General features: G+C 44.4%; 1 protein-coding gene across 1 annotated transcript in view; it reads right to left on the reverse strand.

The window, feature by feature from the left end:
• Positions 1 to 24163, reverse strand: part of LOC137273091 (ATP-dependent DNA helicase DDX31-like) — a 95229-nt gene that overhangs the window by 54960 nt on the left and 16106 nt on the right. Inside the window, exons 4-11 of the mRNA XM_067805539.1 lie at positions 19007 to 19121; positions 18399 to 18508; positions 18019 to 18060; positions 7906 to 7970; positions 5894 to 6013; positions 5666 to 5775; positions 5294 to 5514; positions 1264 to 1419 (exon numbers count right to left, since the gene is read on the reverse strand). Coding sequence (XP_067661640.1) covers positions 1264 to 1419; positions 5294 to 5514; positions 5666 to 5775; positions 5894 to 6013; positions 7906 to 7970; positions 18019 to 18060; positions 18399 to 18508; positions 19007 to 19121 — 939 coding nt within the window. The remainder of the gene's footprint in view (positions 1 to 1263; positions 1420 to 5293; positions 5515 to 5665; positions 5776 to 5893; positions 6014 to 7905; positions 7971 to 18018; positions 18061 to 18398; positions 18509 to 19006; positions 19122 to 24163) is intronic.

Below are 24163 nucleotides of genomic sequence, written 5' to 3' on the forward strand. Positions count from 1 at the left end.
CTCACCTTCTGCTCCATGTCTCCTTGTAACCTCCACATTACAAGTCTAACTCACCTTCTGCTCCATGTCTCCTTGTAACCTCCACATTACAAGTCTAACTCACCTTCTGCTCCATGTCTCCTTGTAACCTCCGCATTACAAGTCTAACTCACCTTCTGCTCCATGTCTCCTTGTAACCTCCGCATTACGAGTCTAACTAACCTTCTGCTCCATGTCTCCTTGTAACCTCCACAATATAAGTCTAACTCACCTTCTGCTCCATGTCTCCTTGTAACCTCCACAATATAAGTCTAACCTTCTGCTCCATGTCTCCTTGTAACCTCCGCATTACAAGTCTAACTAACCTTCTGCTCCATGTCTCCTTGTAACCTCCGCATTACAAGTCTAACTCACCTTCTGCTCCATGTCTCCTTGTAACCTCCGCATTACGAGTCTAACTAACCTTCTGCTCCATGTCTCCTTGTAACCTCCACAATATAAGTCTAACCTTCTGCTCCATGTCTCCTTGTAACCTCCGCATTACGAGTCTAACTAACCTTCTGCTCCATGTCTCCTTGTAACCTCCACATTACAAGTCTAACTCACCTTCTGCTCCATGTCTCCTTGTAACCTCCGCATTACAAGTCTAACTCACCTTCTGCTCCATGTCTCCTTGTAACCTCCACATTACAAGTCTAACTCACCTTCTGCTCCATGTCTCCTTGTAACCTCTGCATTATGAGTCTAACTCACCTTCTGCTCCATGTCTCCTTGTAACCTCCGCATTACAAGTCTAACTCACCTTCTGCTCCATGTCTCCTTGTAACCTCCACAATATAAGTCTAACCTTCTGCTCCATGTCTCCTTGTAACCTCCGCATTACAAGTCTAACTAACCTTCTGCTCCATGTCTCCTTGTAACCTCCACAATATAAGTCTAACCTTCTGCTCCATGTCTCCTTGTAACCTCCGCATTACAAGTCTAACTAACCTTCTGCTCCATGTCTCCTTGTAACCTCCGCATTACAAGTCTAACTAACCTTCTGCTCCATGTCTCCTTGTAACCTCCGCATTACAAGTCTAACTAACCTTCTGCTCCATGTCTCCTTGTAACCTCCGCATTACAAGTCTAACTAACCTTCTGCTCCATGTCTCCTTGTAACCTCCACATTACAAGTCTAACTCACCTTCTGCTCCATGTCTCCTTGTAACCTCTGCATTATGAGTCTAACTAACCTTCTGCTCCTTGTCTCCTTGTAACCTCCACAATATAAGTCTAACTAACCTTCTGCTCCATGTCTCCATGTAACCTGAACATGGACAGACGGTCTGCATCTTTCCCTTGAACCTCACACAGTGTTCTGGTAAACAGCTGATGGTGAAACTCCACTGCATCCTGTGTTCCCATGAAAACAACCATCTTGTGGCCTCTACCCTGCAGCTGAAACAGACAGTTACAGGTACAGGAATAGACAGTTGCAGGTACAGGATCAGACAATCACATGAACAGGAACAGTCATAGGTACAGGAATATACAGTCACAGCTAGAGGAACAGACACTCACAAATAGACAAACAGACAGTTAAAGGTACAAAACCAGACAGTCACAGGTACAGGAAGAGACTCTCACAGGTGCAAGAACAGACAGTAACAGACAGAGGAGCAGGTAGACACAGGTACAGACAATCACACGTACACAAACAATCACAGGTACATGAACAGACAGTCGCAAAAACAGGAACAGAGGGTCACAGGTACAGACAATCACACATACACAAACAATCACAGGTACATGAACAGACAGTTGTAGGTACAGGAACAGACGGTCACAAAGCCAGGAAAAGAGAGTCACAGGTACACACAATCACAGGGCCAAAGACAATATTTGGGATGGGACTTGCCCCAGGGGGAATCTGAATGACCTTTCGCCAAAGTGTTTGAGATAAACTTGGGGAACAGAGAGAAAATCCTTATTTGGGGAGCGGAGAGAACAGGCAGGCCTATACATTGATACACTGATAACATCTCAGAGAAGTTTGGAGGAGTTAGGTCGCGTCTGCAGTGAAAGACAAGAGTGAGCATCTTGAAATCAATTTTGGCTTCAACCGACAGCCAATGCAGATTGGAGGATTGGGGGTTGTGTGAGACAATTTGGATCTTTTAGTGACAACACTGGCAGCAGCACCTTGGAGTACTGTAAATCATGAAATTAATGCATCATGAATTTAATGCAAGTGCAAAGGTCTTGTCTAAAATGTGTCATGAAATTAAAGCGACCTCAGGAAGCTGTATTGATCAGAAAATGCGACACCCTGATTCTTTGATGTTCATTTTCTTTTCATTTCTTTTTACCACACACTAGTGACCTGAACTGAGCTTGTTAAGTAATGAATGAAATGGAGCTGACGATGTTTTGATTACTCTGTCATGTTTGATCATGTGATTGCTTGCTACTACTTGTCTTATGACAACAATTATAAATGTAATCCAACTCGGAAGACTTCTGTTGAAAGGATTTGCTCAAATTAAATTGAGGTGACACATGCTAACATATAAAAAACCTCAGCAACTGTGTAATGTCACAAAGGCAAAATCATGCTGAAGTATGGTACCATGACCAAGCGCCAGCCTGTTGACTTTCCAGCCCCGGCGACAGCCGAGACACCTGGAAAAGCCTCGTGAATGGAGTTGGCCAACAAAGAAATCATCAAGATATCTATGTACACCCCCCGATGCCGTTACATCTTGCAGAGGTGTGAAGAGGAAAAGACCCAACAACAGAGCCAAGAGCCAAGATTGCCAAGTATGCAGTAGATAATGGCAACACACGTGCGGCAAAGCACTTTAGTAAGGTGTTAGACATTAGTTTAAGGGAAAGTGACGTTCATGTTATGAAGAAAGCATACATTGTTGCAAAGAGTAAAGTTAAGCCTGATGAAAACATCACCAAACTTGACCATAAGTCATGTGGCCATCCATTACTGCTAGGGCAGTTCGACCGACTTGTATATGAACACGTGAAGGAGATCAGAGTGGTGGATGGAATCGTCAATCGAAACATCATTTTGGCTACTGCTAGGGGCATAGTGTTACATGAGAACCCGGACTTTGCTTGAAGAAAATGGAGGTCCTATTAAGCTAGACCGGTTGTGGTCAAATTCATTCCTAAATTGCTACAAATTTGTGAAAAGGAAGGCCACTGAAGCAGCGAGGAAACTCCCAGCTGATTTTGATAAAAAGAAGGAAGAGTTCATCAAAGCGGTAGGGGAGACAGTAAAGTCAAAGTAGATTCCAGCCGACCTTGTCATAAACTTTGACCAGACCGATGTCAAAATTGTGCCTATGTCAGGCTGTACGTTAACACAACAGGGTGCAAAACAAGTCGACGCAGTCGGCGTGGATAACAAACGTGAAATCACCATGGTCCTCGGCAATTCCACTTCAGGGATTTTACTTCTCCCACAAGTTATCTACCTGGGAGACAGTCCTGACACAGGTAATACAGTCACACATACAGGTAGAGACAGTCCTGAGACAGGTAATTCAGTCACACATACAGGTAGAGACAGTCCTGACACAGGTAATACAGTCACACACACAGGTAGAGACAGTCCTGACACAGGTAATTCAGTCACACATAAAGGTAGAGACAGTCCTGACACAGGTAATACAGTCACACATACAGGTAGAGACAGTCCTGACACAGGTAATTCAGTCACACATAAAGGTAGAGACAGTCCTGACACAGGTAATACAGTCACACATACAGGTAGAGATAGTCCTGACACAGGTAAATACAGTCACACATACAGGTAGAGACAGTCCTGACACAGGTAATACTGTCACACATACAGGTAGAGACAGTCCTAACACAGGTAAATACAGTCACACATACAGGCAGAGATAGTCCTGACACAGGTAAATACAGTCACACATACAGGTAGAGACAGTCCTAATACAGGTAAATACAGTCACACATACAGGTAGAGACAGCCCTGACACAGGTAAATACAAACACATATACAGGTACTGACAGTCATGACACTGGTAAATACAGTCACACATACAGGTACAGACAGTCCAGGTTTATGTAAATATGGCTACTCATACAGGTACAGACAGTCCTGACACAGGTAAATACAGTCACTCACACAGGTAGAGACAGTCCTGACACAGGTAAATACAGTCACTCTCACAGGTAGAGACACAAATACGGGTACAGACAGTCCTGACACTGGTAGTTACAGTCACACACAGGTACAGACAGTCCTGACACTGGTAGTTACAGTCACACACACAGGTACAGACAGTCCTGACACTGGTAGTTACAGTCACACATACAGGTACAGACAGTCCAGACACTGGTAGTTACAGTCACACATACAGGAACTGACAGTCCAGACACTGGTCATTACAGTCACACATACAGGTACAGACAGTCCAGACACTGGTCGTTACAGTCACACATACAGGTACAGACAGTCCAGACACTGGTAGTTACAGTCACACATACAGGTACAGACAGTCCAGGCACTGGTCGTTACAGTCACACATACAGGTACAGAGAGTCCAGACACTGGTAGTTACAGTCACACATACAGGTACAGACAGTCCTGACACTGGTCGTTACAGTCACACATACAGGTACAGACAGTCCAGACACTGGTAGTTACAGTCACACATACAGGTACAGACCGTCCAGACACTGGTCGTTACAGTCACACATACAGGTACAGACAGTCCAGACACTGGTCGTCACAGTCACACATACAGGTACAGACCATCCAGACACTGGTCGTTACAGTCACACATACAGGTACAGAGAGTCCAGACACTGGTCGTTACAGTCACACATACAGGTACAGAGATTCCAGACACTGGTAGTTACAGTCACACATACAGGTACAGACAGTCCAGACACTGGTTGTTGCAGTCACACATACAGGTACAGAGAGTCCAGACACTGGTAGTTACAGTCACACATACAGGTACAGACCATCCCGACACTGGCAGTTACAGTCACACATACAGGTACAGAGAGTCCAGACACTGGTCGCTACAGTCACACATACAGGTACAGACAGTCCAGACACTGGTCGTTACAGTCACACATACAGGTACAGACAGTCCAGACACTGGTCGTTACAGTCACACATACAGGTACAGACAGTCCAGACACTGGTCGTTACAGTCACACATACAGGTACAGACAGTCCAGACACTGGTAAATACAGTGTCATAGAAATAGTCCATAGAAATATGCAGTCAGTGATACAGGTACAGAGAGTGACCAACATGGCTGAGTCTATGCTCACCTTGCCCAGAATGAAGGCAGCAAGTGTGACCAACTTCAATTTGCTTGGAGTGATGACAAAAAACTGCTGTAGGTTTTGGGGCACAGTGAACATGCTGGCAGAGTCACCTGACTTGTCCTGGCTTTCTGTGCACGCTGAAGATGACATCTCCAAACTGGGTGTGTCAGAGAGGTAGATGTGCTTTGGATCACCCAGCGACATTCCTGCCATCCTTTCAACACCTTCAGACAGAAACACAACAAGCTAGCCCACAAAGAACAATTGCAATATGAAAGTGTTGTCATGTGAACGAACTCTTATGATCGGATGGTGTCATAAATACTTGGTCTAACCACCAATTACCATGCAGAATACATGTGAAGGGATAGTTACCATCAGACAGTGTGGCAGACAGGAGGATAGTCTGGCGACCATGGTTGCTCCGTGTGTTCAAGGCTGTCACAATCTGTGAAATGTGTTTTTCATATCCGAGGTCACAAAGTCTGAAATGACAGCAACATAAAGATATGACAACAAAACAGAAGTAAGACAGATTTGAGTACAGATGTCCGGGACCAAATATGTCCACCCTGTCCACCCTCAGACTGACTGTGTACCCACCTGTCTGCCTCATCCAGCACAAGGACCTCTACCCTGTCCACCCTGAGACTGGCTGTGTTCTCTAGGTGGTCCACCAGTCGCCCCGGTGTGCAAACCATAATGTTGATGCCCTTGCGTATGCTGCAACCAGAGCAGCCAAAACAACTGTCTTACACCTGCCACAACAAGATGTTACTGCTGCAACAATGAACACACTAGACAAGTTTTTTAGCTGTAACAATGATTAGTTGTAGAAGCAACAACAGCTGAGACAATGGGCAGTTACTGTAGCAACAACAAAGGGGTTGTACAGCTGAGACAATGGGCAGTTACTGTAGCAACAACAATGGGCAGTTACTGTAGCAACAACAAAGGGGCTTTACAGCTGAAACAATGGGCAGTTACTGTAGCAACAACAAAGGGATTTTACAGCTGAAACAATGGGCAGTTACTGTAGCAACAACAAAGGGATTTTACAGCTGAAACAATGGGCAGTTACTGTAGCAACAACAAAGGGATTTTACAGCTGAAACAATGGGCAGTAACTGTAGCAACAAGAAAGGGGTTGTACAGCTGAGACAATGGGCAGTTGCCGTAGCAACAACAAAGGGATTTTACAGCTGAAACAATGGGCAGTTACTGTAGCAACAACAGAGGGATTTTACAGCTGAGACAATGGGCAGTTGCTGTAGCAACAACAAAGGGATTTTACAGCTGAAACAATGGGCAGTTACTGTAGCAAGGTGTTTTACAGCTGAGACAATGGGCAGTTACTGTAGCAAGGTGTTTTACAGCTGAGACAATGGGCAGTTACTGTAGCAACAACAAAGGGGTTTTACAGCTGAAACAATGGGCAGTTACTGTAGCAGCGTGTTTTACAGCTGAGACAATGGGCAGTTACTGTAGCAGCAACAAAGGGGTTTTACAGCTGAAACAATGGGCATTTGCTGCAGAAACAACAAAGGGATTTTACAGCTGAGACAATGGGCAGTTACTGTAGCAACAACAAAGGGGTTTTACAGCTGAGACAATGGGCAGTTACTGTCGCAACAATGAAGGGGTTGTACAGCTGAGACAATGGGCAGTTGCTGCAGCAACAACAAAGGGATTATACAGCTGAAACAATGGGCAGTTACTGTAGCAACAATGAAAGGGTTGTACAGCTGAGACAATGGGCAGTTACTGTAGCAACAACAAAGGTGTTTTACAGAAAGGTGTTTTACAGCTGAGACAATGGGTAGTTGCTGTAGCAACAACAAAGGAATTTTACAGCTGAAACAATGGGCAGTTACTGTAGCAAGGTGCTTTACAGCTGACACAATGGGCAGTTACTGTAGCAACATGAAGGGGGTTGTACAGCTGAGACAATGGGCAGTTGCTGCAACAACAAAGGGATTATACAGCTGAAACAATGGGCAGTTACTGTAGCAACAATGAAAGGGTTGTACAGCTGAGACAATGGGCAGTTACTGTAGCAACAACAAAGGTGTTTTACAGAAAGGTGTTTTACAGCTGAGACAATGGGCAGTTGCTGCAACAACAAAGGGATTATACAGCTGAAACAATGGGCAGTTACTGTAGCAACAATGAAAGGGTTGTACAGCTGAGACAATGGGCAGTTACTGTAGCAACAACAAAGGTGTTTTACAGAAAGGTGTTTTACAGCTGAGACAATGGGTAGTTGCTGTAGCAACAACAAAGGAATTTTACAGCTGAGACAATGGGCAGTTACTGTAACAAGGTGCTTTACAGCTGAGACAATGGGCAGTTACTGTAGCAACATGAAGGGGGTTGTACAGCTGAGACAATGGGCAGTTACTGTAGCAACAACAAAGGGGTTTTACAGCTGAGACAATGGTAGTTACTGTATAAACAAGAAAGCTATTGTACATCTGAAACACCAAGAAGTGACTGTAGCAACAAGGGGGTTTTACACAAGGCAGTAAACGCCACCACATCAGAAGAGTGCTACAGCTGAAGCATTAGGTAGAACATCTGGCACAGTTGCATCATTTGACTCTCAACTACAGCACCTGGATTTCTCGGCCTTCCTCTTTTCGCCTCCAATCACAAGGCCTGGAACAATTCGGATAAACGGCTGAAATTAACAGATAAAAGATAATCAATACAAGATGTACCTTGAATGTTACATTGTTTACAGAGTCACTACTCACAAATACTTATATACATGTACTATAGTTCTGGGTGAGCCACTGCAAGCCCTGCTTGGGCACTGATGTCTTTAAAGAAGAACCACAAGAACTACCATCCTCGATATTGTCACTGTATACACTCCGATAAATCACTATACCCTTGATGCATCAACGGCTCGGCCCAATGAAAATATTACCTCCCTTGGCTGACTTTTCATCCAATCAGGTGTCTATGCTGGGAAGTTGAGCATGCCAGTCATAACTCATTTTCACTTTTTAAATTACCCCACCCATTAAACATGGCAACAAAAATGATGCAGAGGTACTCTGAGAGAGGTTGAAGGAGTTCTTGCATATTTTGTAAAAGTTTTGGACATGTCAGTTTGTCTGTATTCATTTCCCTCAAATATGATTCGCACTGCGAACACATTGCTATCTTTGTTGCCACTGGAAACTCAGTTGTAATGTCGGCTTAGCTCATTGGCTACTGTCATAAGCAATGAGCCAGCAAAAGCAGGTAATAAAATAATCGGGCTGAGCCGTAGATGCATCCAGGGTATAGAGGAGATTTATTGGAACTATACCCTGGAGGTATCGAGGGTGAAGCACTACTTGGACATTCATGTCTTTACAGAGGAACGACAAGCACTACTTGGACATTGATGTCTTTACAAAGGAACCGACCTGTGAAGGTACGGGGTAGAATAGGTCCTCATCAATCCATGCTTGAAATAAAAGGCAACCATGTTTGTCATAAGAGGCAACTAATGGGATTGGGCGGTCAAGCTTGTTGATGTGGTTGATACCATTCACCGATTCCCAATCCCACAGATCGATGTTCATGGTGTTGATCACTTGATTGTTTGCTCCAGACTTGATGATTCACAGACTGCACCACATAGCTGGAATATTGCTGAGTGCTGCATAAAACTAAACTCACTCACTCACTACAAAGTAAGCACAAGCACTACTTGCTCATTGATGTCTTTACAGAGGGCCCAGATAGCATTCTGAAGTTGGCCTAACGTTGGCCCATCAACAGTTACTTTGGCCCAACGTCGGATGCCAGCATTGGCCCAACATAACCGTGATCTCCGGGCCAACATTCGACCAACGTTTGCAAAGAAATGTTGGCCCTACGTTGGTTCAATGTTGGCCCGACATTGGCAAAGAAACGTTGGCCCAGTGTCAGTTTAATACCTCAATACCTCTCACCTACCCTGAAATGTTTGTACAAATCTTGCAATACTATCACATGTAGCTAGTAATAAATTCTTTAAGTTGAATTCACTCTCTCTGTCCATGCCGGATGGTCCTCTGGACAGCTTGACGTAGGCTATGAAAATTGTTTCTTAATACAATGAACAATTTTCAAGCAATATATATCACAACTTATTCACAACAATATTAAAACATTATTATTTTGAAATTGCTAACCATTAGAGAACAGGCTCTGGTAAAATTATTTAAAACATTTAAATTTTTCTTGGCCTTACACCACAAATTTCAGCACCATGGCAAGAGTGTGGACAACAAAATAACCTCTACATTTGATGTCCTACAATTTATTTTCTTGATCAGTTAAAAATTTGGTTTTGACAGCAACAAAATAAACAAAAGATCATTCTGTTTGAGATGACCTTAAGTTATTTCTTAAATTACAAGTCCAAACTTGGCAGGGCATCCTCCTATTTTCAGACATCAATTGAAGAGGAGGAAATTGTCACAGTAGATCTTCATCTGTATCCAATGTCTGCTTTGGCCTCTGAATAAAAAAAATGTCTTAAACATCTAATGACTTCACAAGACATCTATTTTTGATATAAGCTAGCACTGATTACTTTTCAAAACATCAATGAACATCTGGTGTCACTGAATCACTGGAGAAAATACTTAACTGATTTGGAGATATCAAGTTTTACAATTAAGTTTTTATTTAGATATTGTCGTTCTGGAAGATGTTTCCATTATTTTTGCATTGTGCACACGTTCTGTATGGGTAGAGCAGGTGAAATTACCACTCATGTATGGTCTGTACTTCAAGTGAATATGCTGCACTGTACACATCACCTGCAGAGTAACCACAAGCTATGACATTCTTAATTTAACAAATACACATTAACCCCATTTGTTAAAAGTGGTGTCACAGGTGTCAGTTTGAGTGATTAGTGTAAACAGTAAATTTACCTTTCTCTTATATATTACATTCTATTAAAACTGGTAATTCAAGTACAGAATAAATGCAAAAGTACATGTGTTGTAATGATTCAGATGTCGGGGAATTCTTATTATAGCATAGCTTTGATATCAGGAAATATAGGAAACACAATGCTGTCGTATCAATATGCATACTGTACTGTTGCAACTTTGTTTCCATAGACATACATACCCGTTAATTCAGTGTAGCATTATATATAATTTTCATTCATTTAATTTTTGAAAGATGCATGTCAAATTCTGTACATTTGTGAAAAAATACCTCACCTATGATCACTCATATTGTGTTTATTCTTCTGTTTTTAATCAAATGGCATCCAATAAATAAACATATTTCCTGTACAGTGCCGTGAACCTCTATAACATGGCAGCCTATACAAATGAGCATTGTGGAACCTTACCAAAGTTGATAAATACATTGTAGTCAGAAAACTGAACTGAAATTTTGGGCACACAGGCAAGCTGATTTTGTATTTGCCTGTCAAACATTAAAAAGATCCATCCTGTACACACTTCATGAAAAGTATTTATGCTGTGCTGATATAACATATTAGCCTATGCAAATTTGTTAAAATCTAAATATTTTAGATATTTAAATACTTACCTTACCATAGGTCTTATGCATATTACCTCTAGCTTCGCTAAACGAGATCAGACAGTCGTTGATTCGCCATCCCCTCGATGGCTACCTCATGTAATCTACGAATGTAGTCACGGAAGTGACGTGATCTCTCCACTCGCGCGAGAGCGCAGAATCCAAAATTCACTTTTACCGTCAACCGGAAGGTCCGAAGAGTCCAAAGTGGGGAGGAGCATCCAGCGTTGGGAGGGAGTCACCGCCCTATGGTAAGGTAAGTATTTAAATATCTAAAATATTTAGATTTTAACAAATTTTTAACTTACCTTACCATAGGTCTTATGCATATGGCTTCGACAGATGGATGGTGGTGTGGACTCCAGAGGACCATCCCTCAGCAAACCGTGCACATGCATCAGGAGAACTCGGGAAAGCCAATGTCAACGGTCTCAGGATAATACCTGGAACAGGACAAAGAGCAACCCAATAGAACTCCAAAGAAAAACCGACGCACCCTGGGGGTGAGGTTAATCTTAAGACCAAAGGTAAGTAGAAGTGTAGTTACCTAATGGGCGGATGGTCGGGTAAGTTGCTGAGCAACCACCAATGGACCAAATGACTGTAATCCCTCCACGTCTTCAACTGCCAAGTCCCTCAAGTAGTGGGATGCGAAGACAGTTGATGACCTCCAGAAACAGCCCTCCATGATCTGCGGTACTGTGCAGTTCCGATGGAGGGCCATCGTAGACGCCAAGGCCCTGATCTCGTGCGGGTTACTTGCTACCGGATGAGGCAGGTGCTTGTCGTCATAGGCCGCCAGGATAGTCGATCTGAGCCAGAGGGCAATAGTATTTCTGTTTACTTCACCTTTGCAGGACACGGCAAAGGGAATGAATAACCTTTTGCGGGATCGTCTCCTAGAGGCTGACCTTTTAATATAGCATCTGAGAGCCCTGACTGGACATAGCAGCTCCTCCTCCAAGTCATGATGACCCAAGATCGTAGACAAAGGAGGGATGGAGAATAACCTGTTAGGCTGCCCGGGAAGCTGGTTCTTAGCCACAAAATCCCAAAGCAAACCCAAATGAGCACGTCCGTGTCTTGACTGTTCAAATCGGATCTGAGTAACGTCAAGAGCATGGATCTCGCTGACTCTAGCCGCTGTTGCCAATGATAGTAAGAAAACCGTCTTCTTGGAAAGATGTTCAAAGGAGGCTTCTTCTAATGGCTCGTACGGCGGCCCTCTGAGATGTTGAAGGACAACATTAAGATCCCAAGCTGGAGGACGAAACTTGGTCTTCTGGTCTTCCAGCTTGAAAGCTTTGAGAAGCGCAATAAGTTCCGGTATCTTGGAGATCTGTGAATCTGACTTGATAGCAAGGACAGAATTCAAAGCTGACAAATAGGTGCCTAAGGTACTGCCTTTGAGATGTCTAGAGTTCCGTAGGTAGAGAAGGAACTGTGCCACAAACTGAGGAGATGCTGCCATGGGATCTTGAGATCTTCGTGCGCAAAAATTCTCAAAAGAGCGCCATTTGTCGTCATATAAAGAACGGGTAGAAACTCTATGCGCGCGAGCTATAACGTTCGCCACGTGCGCAGAGTAGCCCTTAGCCTTTAATGCTCTCTGCAGATGACCCATGCGTGAAGATGGAATCGCCGTGGATCCGGATGCAGCTGTCGACTGTGTGGATGTCGAAGCAGATGCAACCACTCTGGAAGTTTGTAAGGGTCTCCGCTGGCGAGCCGTCGAAGATCGGGAAACCACGATCTGGCTGGCCACCAAGGTGCGACCAAAAGCAGTCGGAGGTTCTGCGTCAGTCTGATCTTGGCGATTACATCCGAGAGAAGAATTGGAGGAGGGAACGCATATGCGTCCAGTCCTTCCCATGATAGAGACATCGCGTCGACTGCCCACGCCTGTGGATCCGGCACGGGAGATACGTACGTTGGTAACTGGTGATTGAAACTGGTGGCAAAAAGATCTACCAGTGGTCTCCCGAGTTGCCAGCAAATCTGGCGAAATGCGTCCGGATGAAGCATCCACTCCGTCGGGGATGGTTTGCCGGGGTGCGACAGGGCGTCTGCCAGAATGTTTTTGCAGCCGGGAATGTGACGAGCCGCGATCACGATGCCGTTGCTGTCTACCAGATCCGCTAACAGGAACATCTGGTCCAGAAGTTGTTTGGACCTGGTTGTACCCTGATTGTGAATCACCCACACGACCGTGGAATTGTCGGACGCTACCAGGAGTCTGGAGTCTGTTAGGACCGGTAGCCAGTGGCGAACCGCTAGGATGACTGCTTGCATCTCCAGGCTGTTGATATGCCACTCCTTTTCGGCGTCTGACCACAGCCCTGAGGTTGTCTGGCCGTTCAAATGAGCACCCCATCCCAAGAGGGATGCGTCTACAAACAATTTGTGGTCGTGGTTGAAGTTTGTCAAACAAACACCGGCGCAGACGTTCCACTCTACCGTCCACCACCTGAGGTACTGATGCAGGTGCGGGGGTAGAAGAAATGACGACTGGAGGTCGTTCTCTCGAATGAATGGTAATAGGAACCTCTGTAGTGGGCGCAGCATAAGCCGTCCTCTGAGGGTGAGGTCCTGCGCCGACGTCAACAAGCCCAACAGAGACTGCCATTCTCTGAGGGTGAGAGGTAGGGACAGAGCTCGATCCGTAAAGGCGAGAATCTTCTGCCATCGATCGGGAGGGACCCTGACTAGATTGAGCCGAGTCAGGAACAACCCCCCAATGAATGTTAACTCCTGCGTTGGTTTCAGTTGCGACTTCTCGAAATTGATAATCCATCCCAACTGTTGAAGTAGGCGTGTGGAGAAGTCCAGTTGTTTGCGTAGCAACTGAGGATTGCAGTGATTTAGAAAACAATCGTCGATGTAAGGATCGAAGTCTATCCCCCGGAGGTGCAGAAACCGGGTGACAGGCAGTGTGACCCGAGTGAAAAGCCACGGGGCCGTAGAAATTCCAAACGGCAGCACTCGCCACTGGTAGTGTACTCCGTTGAATATGAAACGCAGGAACTTCCTGTGACGTGGGAATACAGGAACGTGCAGGTAAGCATCCTGTAAATCTAGGCTGGCCATCCAAGCTCCGGGTGACAATTTGGCTCGGATCTGATCCAGTGATGTCATTCGGAAATGCGGGGGCTCGGCTAAATACAGGTTGTTGAAAGTCGCCATGTTGTGAATCATCCGCATTTTGGTGGAACCTTTCTTGGGTATCAGGAAGATGGGTGAATAGAACCCCGGGGAGAGATGGGGTTCTGACACTATCTCTATAGCATGTTTTGTTAATAAAATGTTGATGTTTTCTAGGATAAGTACCTGTTGATCTATTGAGTACCCTCGTGACAGGGGAGTGGTAGTCAACGGCGGAGCTCTGGCTAGTGGTAGCTTGTAGCCGGCTCTCAGGATCTTGCAAACAAACGGGTCTTCCAGGAATGTCCAGTTGGCCCAGAAGATCCAGGACGCTTGCCCCTACCTCGACCGGACGTAGCTGGGGCATCCCTGCCACGTTCTTGAGGCTTGCGCTGGACATCTGAGTCTTTGGTACGACCTCGTCCCCTCCCAAACGAGGAACGGATCGACTCTCTCCTGGGTACATATCTTTTCTTGGCATTACCCCTGGCTCGGCCACGAAATGCAGAGCCCAAGGCCTCGAAAGTTGACAGCGCCACTTCCGTGTTAGTAAGTTCGGCATGTTGTTTATACACCGACGGTATCTTTTCATCAAAGAGGAACTTAGACGTAAATGGTGCACGAAGAAGTTGACGTTTAAATTCCTCTTGCCAAGAACAAGCATCTAAAAATCCAGATCGGCGCATAGTAGTAGTCATGGCTAGCGCCGCACGTAAGTGTCCAAGTAGGTCATGGAGTACTCTGCCTTGCCAAGCAAAAATGGTAGTTAAATGATCCACCCTCGAGGCATTATCCTCTGACAAATCCAAGGCTGCAGCGGAGGTGGCTGACGCAAGCGCCGAGATAGGTTTAAGCATACGTTTCAGTTCAGTATCAACAGCTGCTAACTTTGAATCCTGAACTCTGTAAGATGACGGAGTTGAACTTGACAACCTCTTAATTGAATCGTCTAGCGCCGCCCCGTTGTCGGCAAAATCCAGACTGTGCACTTTATAATCTGATTTCTTAGACTTCGACGCTTTGATGGTCGGATTTAAGGATAACTTCGCAAAGTCCGAGTCTAACAAAGTAATCGCATCCGCCACCATAGGGTGTGGTGGAATAAGTAACTCAGGAGTCAAGTGAATCGACGCCGGGTTGTTTGAATCCGAAGAAGGGGAAGGACAGTCCGGTAATCTGTCGGCAATCCACTCAAAGACAGCAGTTAAGGGAAGATAGGTGCCATCACTATCACCAACATTGCCAGGTTCCTCCTCATAGTCTGGGCAAAAGAACTGTTCCTCGTGTTCCTCCCAGGAAATAGAGGTTGATTCTCGTCGCTGACTCGAGTTGGAAGCAGAGTTCTTAGTGTTAAATTCTTTGCCGGAAGTCCGCAGTGGTTCCGGCGATCGCGAACGCTGGGATCTAGAGAGACGTCGTGGTGATCTTGACCGAGATCGCACTCTACGTCTACTTCTGGTACGTGAGTCTTCCTCTAAGGAGCGCCTTGGAGAGCGGGAAACCGACCGGGAGCGCCGGCGCCTGCTACGGTGTGGAGAACGAGAGCGCCGACCCTTCGGGGACCTAGAACGAGATCTGCGCCGGGAGCGCTCAGCCTCTAAACGACGAGCGCGCTCTTCATCCAGCTGGCGCTGTAACATTTCTTCTTTAGTCAGCGTATGAGACACTCTGGGGATCCGATAAGACGTAGTTATAGGAGCAGGGTCCGGCAACAATATTGGCGCTGGCGTTGGTACAGGCGCTGGCGTCGGAATAGGCGCTGGCGTCGGAATAAGCGCTGACGAAAACACCGGTGCTGATGTAAACAAAGGCGCCGGGACAGGCAGTGGCGCCGGGACAGGCAGAGGCGCTGGTACAGGCAACGGCGCTGGCGTAAGTCTAGGCGCTGTCGTTGGTAAAGGTGTAGATACCGAGGTAGGGAGTACAGCAGCGCCCGGCGTCAAGAGAGATCGCAGAAGCCTCTGAACTTCAGGATGGGATAAGGCATCCGGGTGAGATAAATCTACAAAGGCGTCCGAACGCGTAGGCTCTGGAGAGGAGCGCGCCGGCGTAATAGATGAGCGCTCCACACTCGGCGTTGATAGTGGTATTGAAGGCGGTGGTAGATCTTGGTCGTCAGGTAAGGATCCCAAGGAAGACGCTGGCGACGACATTCTTCTCTTACGTTGCGTAAAACGTTTCCTCCGAACCGCCAAAAAGGTCTTGAAATCGGTGAGAGATAACGCTTGACAGTGTAGGCACCGACTATCGATGGAACAAACAGCGGACGCACAATCCGGACACCAGGGATGTGGGTCCTTGGCTGATTTCTGCCCCTTGCAGACAGTACAATAGTGTCGAGTCATACACAGAACTGTAACAGACAAGAAACCACGACTTGACGACATGTTAATACAATACTAGGAGGAAAACCCCCTACATAAAAATGTAGAAAGTAGTTGCACCCCTACGTAAAAAATAGGCACACCCGTAAGTGCGGGGCAGCGAAAAATAACAACCACAATGGCTGCCTTCGCTACGCTGAAATTCATGGCAGAAAAAAGTATGCTAAATACCGAAAACACAAGTGAAAATGACCAAGCATGGGCAGAAACATGACGGGCAAACCACCAACAAGATGAACTACCCTCATGGACGCCATGTCGTTCTCACCTCCGACATGGCCAAGCCAAGCCTGAGTGAGAAAAGAACAACACGAGGTAGCAAGGTAAGCACATTAAATGCTTGTATGACTTGACTTTGATACATAATGAGGGGATACAAACCATACCTACCAAGGAGTAGCAACTTTATTGAAACTACACACAGTAGGAAAAAAAAAACTGCAAACCAACACGTCCGTTCGCACGAACGCTAAAGGTAAAAGTGAATTTTGGATTCTGCGCTCTCGCGCGAGTGGAGAGATCACGTCACTTCCGTGACTACATTCGTAGATTACATGAGGTAGCCATCGAGGGGATGGCGAATCAACGACTGTCTGATCTCGTTTAGCGAAGCTAGAGGTAATATGCATAAGACCTATGGTAAGGTAAGTTAAAAATTACGTCAGTTGACCGAATATAACAGCCACCATTTTGCACTTTAAGTCACTCTAATGCATAATGTTATTCACAATTATTGTTTTAAATTGCAACAAAACCCATACAAACACGCCCAGACAATGATCGAAACCTGAACTCGCGATTCACTTACACCAGCGAAGCTCTGCATGTCGATTTCATCGATGACTGTTACTATTACTGTAATATTTTTCACCATAGGCACAATAAAAAATGAACCAAATTTTATTCACAAATGCTATTATTGGGACCATTCAGTAGTCATGCAGGTGGATGGCAGGCTGTAGATCTCCGGACTGTTAAAAGTTTGATCCCCACTACACTAATCTACATGCGGTACCGCAAGGGTCACTTAACGACTTGTAACTCATAATTTTATGTACTGTCGATCACATCCAACTAAATGATACCCGCAAGCTCGGTGTTTATATGATACTGAATGCGGCATTTTAAACACCACCAGTATGATCACATTACCCCTGTTGGGCTTCAGTCATGAATTTCGTTAGCCAAGAACCACATTGTGGTCATTTAAAGTTGTGACATGTTTTCAGTTTCAAGTAAATAACAATTCACGTTGGTATATTTGAATGAACCATGACTGTTTTTGGTGGGCACAATTCGGAAAAGGAGTTGAGGATAATAAAAACACATAATGAAACACTTACCACTATATATCTGAGTCTGTGATCATGTTGTGTCGTCTGCTTGAAAAATAAGAGCGACCTCTGGAAAAAGCTAACAGGTTGGAATAGCGTCCCTTGAAAAAAATATCCACAATGATACCCGATGTTACACGTATGAAATCGCGATGTTGCCAGCCATTACCAATGTGGGGCCAAAGTCGGAATGCTATCTGGGAGGGAGCACAAGCACTACTTGGACATTGCTGTCTTGACAGAGGAATCTCAAGCCGTACTGTGTATATTACAGTGTTTACTGAGTTTGTGTTCACAGTGTAAGAGTTTGGGTTAGTGTTACCTTGACAAGCTCTGTAAACACCTGTAGGCACTGCTGGGCCAGCTGAAACAGAGAGAGGTCAAGTCAAACACTGCACAGAAGTCATGACTCTTGTCAAGTATATGTCACATGACATCTGATGAAACATGGCTATGATTGTACCCATGAAACATGGCTATGACTGTACCCATCTTTTTCACTGCATTGTACAAAATATAGCTTTGCTGGGGGTACAATCTGTGATCCTACTTTTGCCGTCTTCCATCATGACTGTTAAGACAATTGGTGTATTTTAGTCAATCCAGCAGCAGCTTGTGGAAGCAACCATGTTTGCTGGACCATAACTGCTACCAGTCAGTTGGTGTGTCCTCACCATGTATCAAACATTTTGTAATACCTACCTCTCGTGTGGGTACTATGACAATAGCATACAGCCCATCTGCCCGGGTTATAGGCGGTTCCAAGGCTTGCAGTTTCTGTACTATAGGCACAGCAAATGCCAGGGTCTTTCCTGAAACAGACATATATTCCTTTCATTGTAGATGATTGATAATTTCACTGCAGCATACACTTATATAGTGGATACCCTCCTCAGGATATATTTACCTAGTTCATTACCAACCACAACATACATCTGAAATAACATACCACCACTGCAGCACACGCAGGATACACGTAGGATACACTTACATGCAGGATACACTTACATAGTGAACTACCTACTTGAGCCAGTATGTGGCCTGACCTGCCTGTGCCAGTCTGTGGCCTTACCTACCTGAGCCTTTCTGTGGCCTGACCTGCCTGCGCCAGTCTGTGGCTTGACCTACTTGAGCCAGTCTGTGGCCTCACCTAACTGAGGCAGTCTGTGACCTGATCTACATGAGCAAGTCTGTGACCTGACCTAAGTGGGCAACCAGGTGACCTGAACAACCTTAGCATGCCTGTAACCTGACCTACCTGACCCAGTCTGTGACCTGACCTACCTGACCCAGTCTGTGACCTGACCTACCTGACCCAGTCTGTGACCTGATGAGGGCATCATGACCCTGTAGGATTGTGGGGATGGCTCGCTGCTGTACAGCTGTCATCTGTGTCAGCTGCAGCTTTTCTTCCAGTGCATGTACCTGTTGACATGACAATCTCACCATGTCCACATCACCATTACCTCAACATGTTTACCTCAGCATGACAATCACACCATCGGCATTATATCATGACAATCTGACCTTGTTACCTCTTAATGACATTCTGACCATCCTGACATCCTAATAACAATATCAGCATTTCGACATCCTAATGACAGACTCACCATGCTGACATCGTAATGACAATCTCAACATGTTGACATCCTAATGACAATCTCACCATGCTGACATCCTAATGACAGTCTCACCATGCTGACATCCTAATGACAAAGTCACCATGCTGGTATCCCAATGACAATCTAACCAGGCTGACATCCTAATGACAATCTCACCTTGGCGACTCCAAATGAGAGTCAGCCCTTACTGACATCCTAATGACAGTCTCACCATGCTGATATCCTAATGACAATCCCGCTATGATGACATCCTAATGACAATCTCACCATGCTGACTCCTCATACCAGTCTGAACTTGCTGACATCCTAATGACAGTCTCACCATGCTGACATCCTAATGACAATCCCGCTATGATGACATCCTAATGACAATCTCACCATGCTGACTCCTAATACCAGTCTGAACTTGCTGACATTCAAATGACAATCTCACCATGCTGACATCGTAATGACAATCTCACTATGCTGACATCCCAATGACAATCTCACCATGCTGACATCGTAATGACAATCTCACTATGCAGACATTCTAATGACAATCTCACTATGCTGACATTCAAATGACAATCTCACCATGCTGACATCGTAATGACAATCTCACCATGCTGACATTCTAATGACAATCTCACTATGCTGACATTCAAATGACAATCTCACCATGCTGACATTCTAATGACAATCTCACTATACTGACATTTTTAAAAGCCACTTGCTACCGGGCAAGTGACTTCAAGAAAGTAACTTGCCCGGACTAAATTTCCACTTACCCTGATTTTATGACAATGTTTGATGTTAATATTTACTGAACTATTTATTGAAGAGTGATAATTTCAAAGAATGATAGCTCTAAATTATTATTATTATTATTGCGAAATGTAATAGCTACATTATGAGCAGATATGGAATGAAATCCATGTTTATTTGCAGTTTGAAACCATAAGAGGAAATTATCTAGTATTCCATGGACAAGTAAGATACCATTATTTGATTGCCCAAAATGAAAACTGACTTGTCCCGGGCATCGGGCAATAGGACTTTTTAACCCTTGCAATGACAATCTCAGTATCCTGACATCCTAATGACAATCTCACCATGCTGACTCCTAATACCAGTCTGACCATGCTGACATCATAATGACAATCTCACCATGATGGCATAATGACAAATCTCACAAATGATAAGACAAAACCTTAATATGTTATTCTTAACTTGCTATTACACCTGCTCTGATTGTAATGACATTCTCAACACTATCTGTATGTAAGGACATGAAAGTGAGTGAGTGAGGTATGGGGTGATGTAAGCAGTGATATCACACTGAGGACACCAGAAGCGAGTTTCACACTCATGGGAAACAGAAACATTCATGGATGCAGCAATAAAGTTCAGCTATGACAGTTTCAAAGAACACTCACAGCAAATTTCAGTTACACTGATTTATACTGACCAAAAGCAAGAACTTTACCGGGTTGGTCTTGTCAGAGCAAGAGTTATGTTTTTGTTAACCCTGCTGATATGTGAACACGTATCAACAACATCATGATAATCTCCTCATATTAAAACTAATGACAATCTTACCATGTTGCCAAGCTACAATGTCTTCACTTTTAGCTAAAAACTATCTCAACATGTTAGCAAACTAATGACAATCTATCCATATCAGCACACCATTTGCAATTTAACCTTAAGGGGACCTTGATTATCTTAGCACATCTACAAGCTAATAACAATTTCACCAAGTTAACAAGCCAACTGCAATCCAGCCATGTTAATGACAATCTTGCCATGTTAACATGCTAATAAAATTTCATCACATTAACAAGCTAATGGCAATCTCCCCATATTAAAAAGCCAATTGCAATCCCATCATAACAAGCTAATAGCTATATTTAACAAGGTAATGAAATCTCATCACATTAACATGCTAATGACAGTCTCACCATTCTGACACACCAATTGTCAAGATCACAATAATTATAGTGCATACAGTATATGTTGAGGGTTAAATTTGAAGGGTGACAAGTTTGGAGTGAGGACTTGTGAGCGAGGGCAGTGAAGCAAGCGATGAGCTATTGTTTGTGTCTGAGGAGTGCAGTATGAGAAACTATTGTATGTGGCTAGGTACTAGGGTCAAACAAGTAGCTTGAGGGGTATATAAAGTTTGCTGTGAAGATTGTGAGTTGGCCATCACAGATCACCATCTACATGTACACTTTCTTATATCGGAAAGCACAGAGCAAGGATGTACGGTGAGAGCCCGGATACTACCCCACACCCTCATCTGGCATCTTAACGCCTCCTCCTCAAAAGAGACATTTGATACAGATCGCGACCAGGCGAGCCCCAGCCCCCGGGTTTCTGGGCGCAAGCCAGCCCTCAAAGTAAATCACTCCCGCTTTTTGCATCTCCTTGTATTGTACTTATATCCATAAATTAAAACCCAAAGAAATCTTCCCTTCTCCCATCACTTCATCTTTTGTAAATACCTCGCTATCACCCAACATTTTGTCAGTGTATATAGCTTGTTTATTCTCTTTTGTATACATAGTACTCTTATTGCCCATGTTTTTCACCCTTTTGTATGTCACACAAACTTAACTACATTCATCTCATCCTCACCCTCATTGCAATTATACCCAAACACCCCTTCCCCCCCACCCAATGCATCATCATGGACAACCACCACCCAACAACTTTACTCTTCTCCACCCCAAAGACTTTCCTCCCCTTACATCCCATCAAACCGACCCAATCCCCATAAATTTTGGTCTTGACCTTGACTCACTTATTAACACCAAACCGGTCTCCCAACCAACCATCCTATCATCCAAGAGTAGCCAACCCACCCCAACCATTATTCCAACCGATCAGACTCCAGACCCCACTGCCCTGTCCAATCAGCCTACAAGCTCCACTAAAACAACAAAACGACATCATACATCACCCACAGCAAACACTCAAACCCACAAAAACAATGCGCCCAACCCACCCCACCACCAACAAAACCAAAAACGTACATATTCCTTGCATTCGCCTCAAACACAAACACTCCACTCAACCACACCTATTCTATAAACAAATTTGCTCTTTGCCTAAAAAAACACAATATACAATACAAATACATAAACAATTGCGGCCAAGGTTTTAAAGTTACATTCACTGACAAACATGCACTAAACACCACACAAACCACAAACACCCAACAACCTACCCTCACTCTCACACCACAGAAACTAAACCAAAATCTTAACAAACTAGTAGAATTTATCATTGCAGCCACCCTTATGGAAAAACCTACAGCCAAGAAACTACATGCTTTTGCACATAAAACCAAACTATATCATAAGAGCCTAGTCAGTCTACTAGTCGCCCTAAAAAATCCCTATTAAAGTTCAATCCACCTCTAAGCTACCCAAGCAGTCACCCTCTCTCGACCTATTCTAAATTAAGCCCCATCCCATGGTCTTTTTTAAACGTTTCTTTCAAATTACAGTAACCATGGCACTTATACAGTGGAACTGCAGCAGTCTCCGAGCGCATGGGCATGAACTTAAGGCACTCATCGCCAAAAACAAAATTACCCCTGATCTTGTTGCACTGCAAGAAACAAAACTCTCTCTCAAAAATGCCTTCAAAATACCAGGCTACTTTTTTATTCGGAAAGACAGACCTCGGTCCAGTAATTACCCAGGCTCCCCGCTCCGCCCCCCCCTACAGCAGAGGTCTGGGCATTTTCATAGCAGAGCATCTAAATTTCATCATTGTACCAATTCCCGTCACAAAATTAGAAGTCCTGGCAATAAACACCAAGCTCAATAATAAAGACCTTACAATTATAAATGTATATAGAGAGCCAAATCTCAAAATTACTCCCCAAGATCTGGACACCCTTTCTAAATTTATCACCCCAACACCATTATCCTCGGAGACGTTAACGCTCACCACCCACTGTGGGGCACTAGAGACTTCACCGCCACTAATGGAACCCGCCTATCTGACTTGCTAAACCAACATAATCTCACAACGCTTAATGACAACCAACCCACACGTTACCCCCTCACAAATTTATTATCACCCACAGCCATCGACATCAAAATCACCACACCAAAACTTACACAAGCTTGTACATGGGAGGTACACAACGACACCTGAGGCAGTGACCACTGCCCCATCAAAATAACAGTACACTCACACTTCACCCACCAACATTCCACCCACTACCACCACAGACATCAAACAACACTCCACCCACTACCACCAGAGACATCAGACAACACTCCACCCACTACCACCACAGACATCACTTACACAAAGCAGACTGGCACAGATTTAACACATTATGTAAACAAATTAACATTAACACCATACAAGACCCCGACATTAATATCTTTAATGAAAACTACACCAACACTATCCTAAACATAACAGAAAAATGCATCCCCACCTTTGGGCTTAACCCTGCACGAAAAACAATCCCCTGGTGGAGTTCTGACCTAATCAACTCCAGAAAGGCAAGAAAAACGGCCCTTAATCAATATAAAAGGGACCGTTCGAAATTAACTTTGGCAAGAAAACTAAGAAATCAAACTAAAGATTTAATCAGGGCAGCAAAATCCAATCACTGGAAAAAATTCTGCTCCACCCTCACGTCCCCAATGAAATCTCTCGACATTTGTGGAACAAATTTAAAGCCATAAAGGGTATTTCAAAAAAACCCATTTCACCTAACTTTCCAGAACTACCCACAAACAAAGCTAAGGCAAACAAGTTTGCTGCCCACTTTTCGGCCACCAGTAGCTCCACCAACTACCCACCCACCTTTCAAGACATTATTAAGTCACACTC

This window comes from Haliotis asinina, chromosome 2 (assembly GCF_037392515.1).
Source record: "Haliotis asinina isolate JCU_RB_2024 chromosome 2, JCU_Hal_asi_v2, whole genome shotgun sequence".
Classification (NCBI taxonomy): Eukaryota; Metazoa; Mollusca; class Gastropoda; order Lepetellida; family Haliotidae; genus Haliotis; species Haliotis asinina.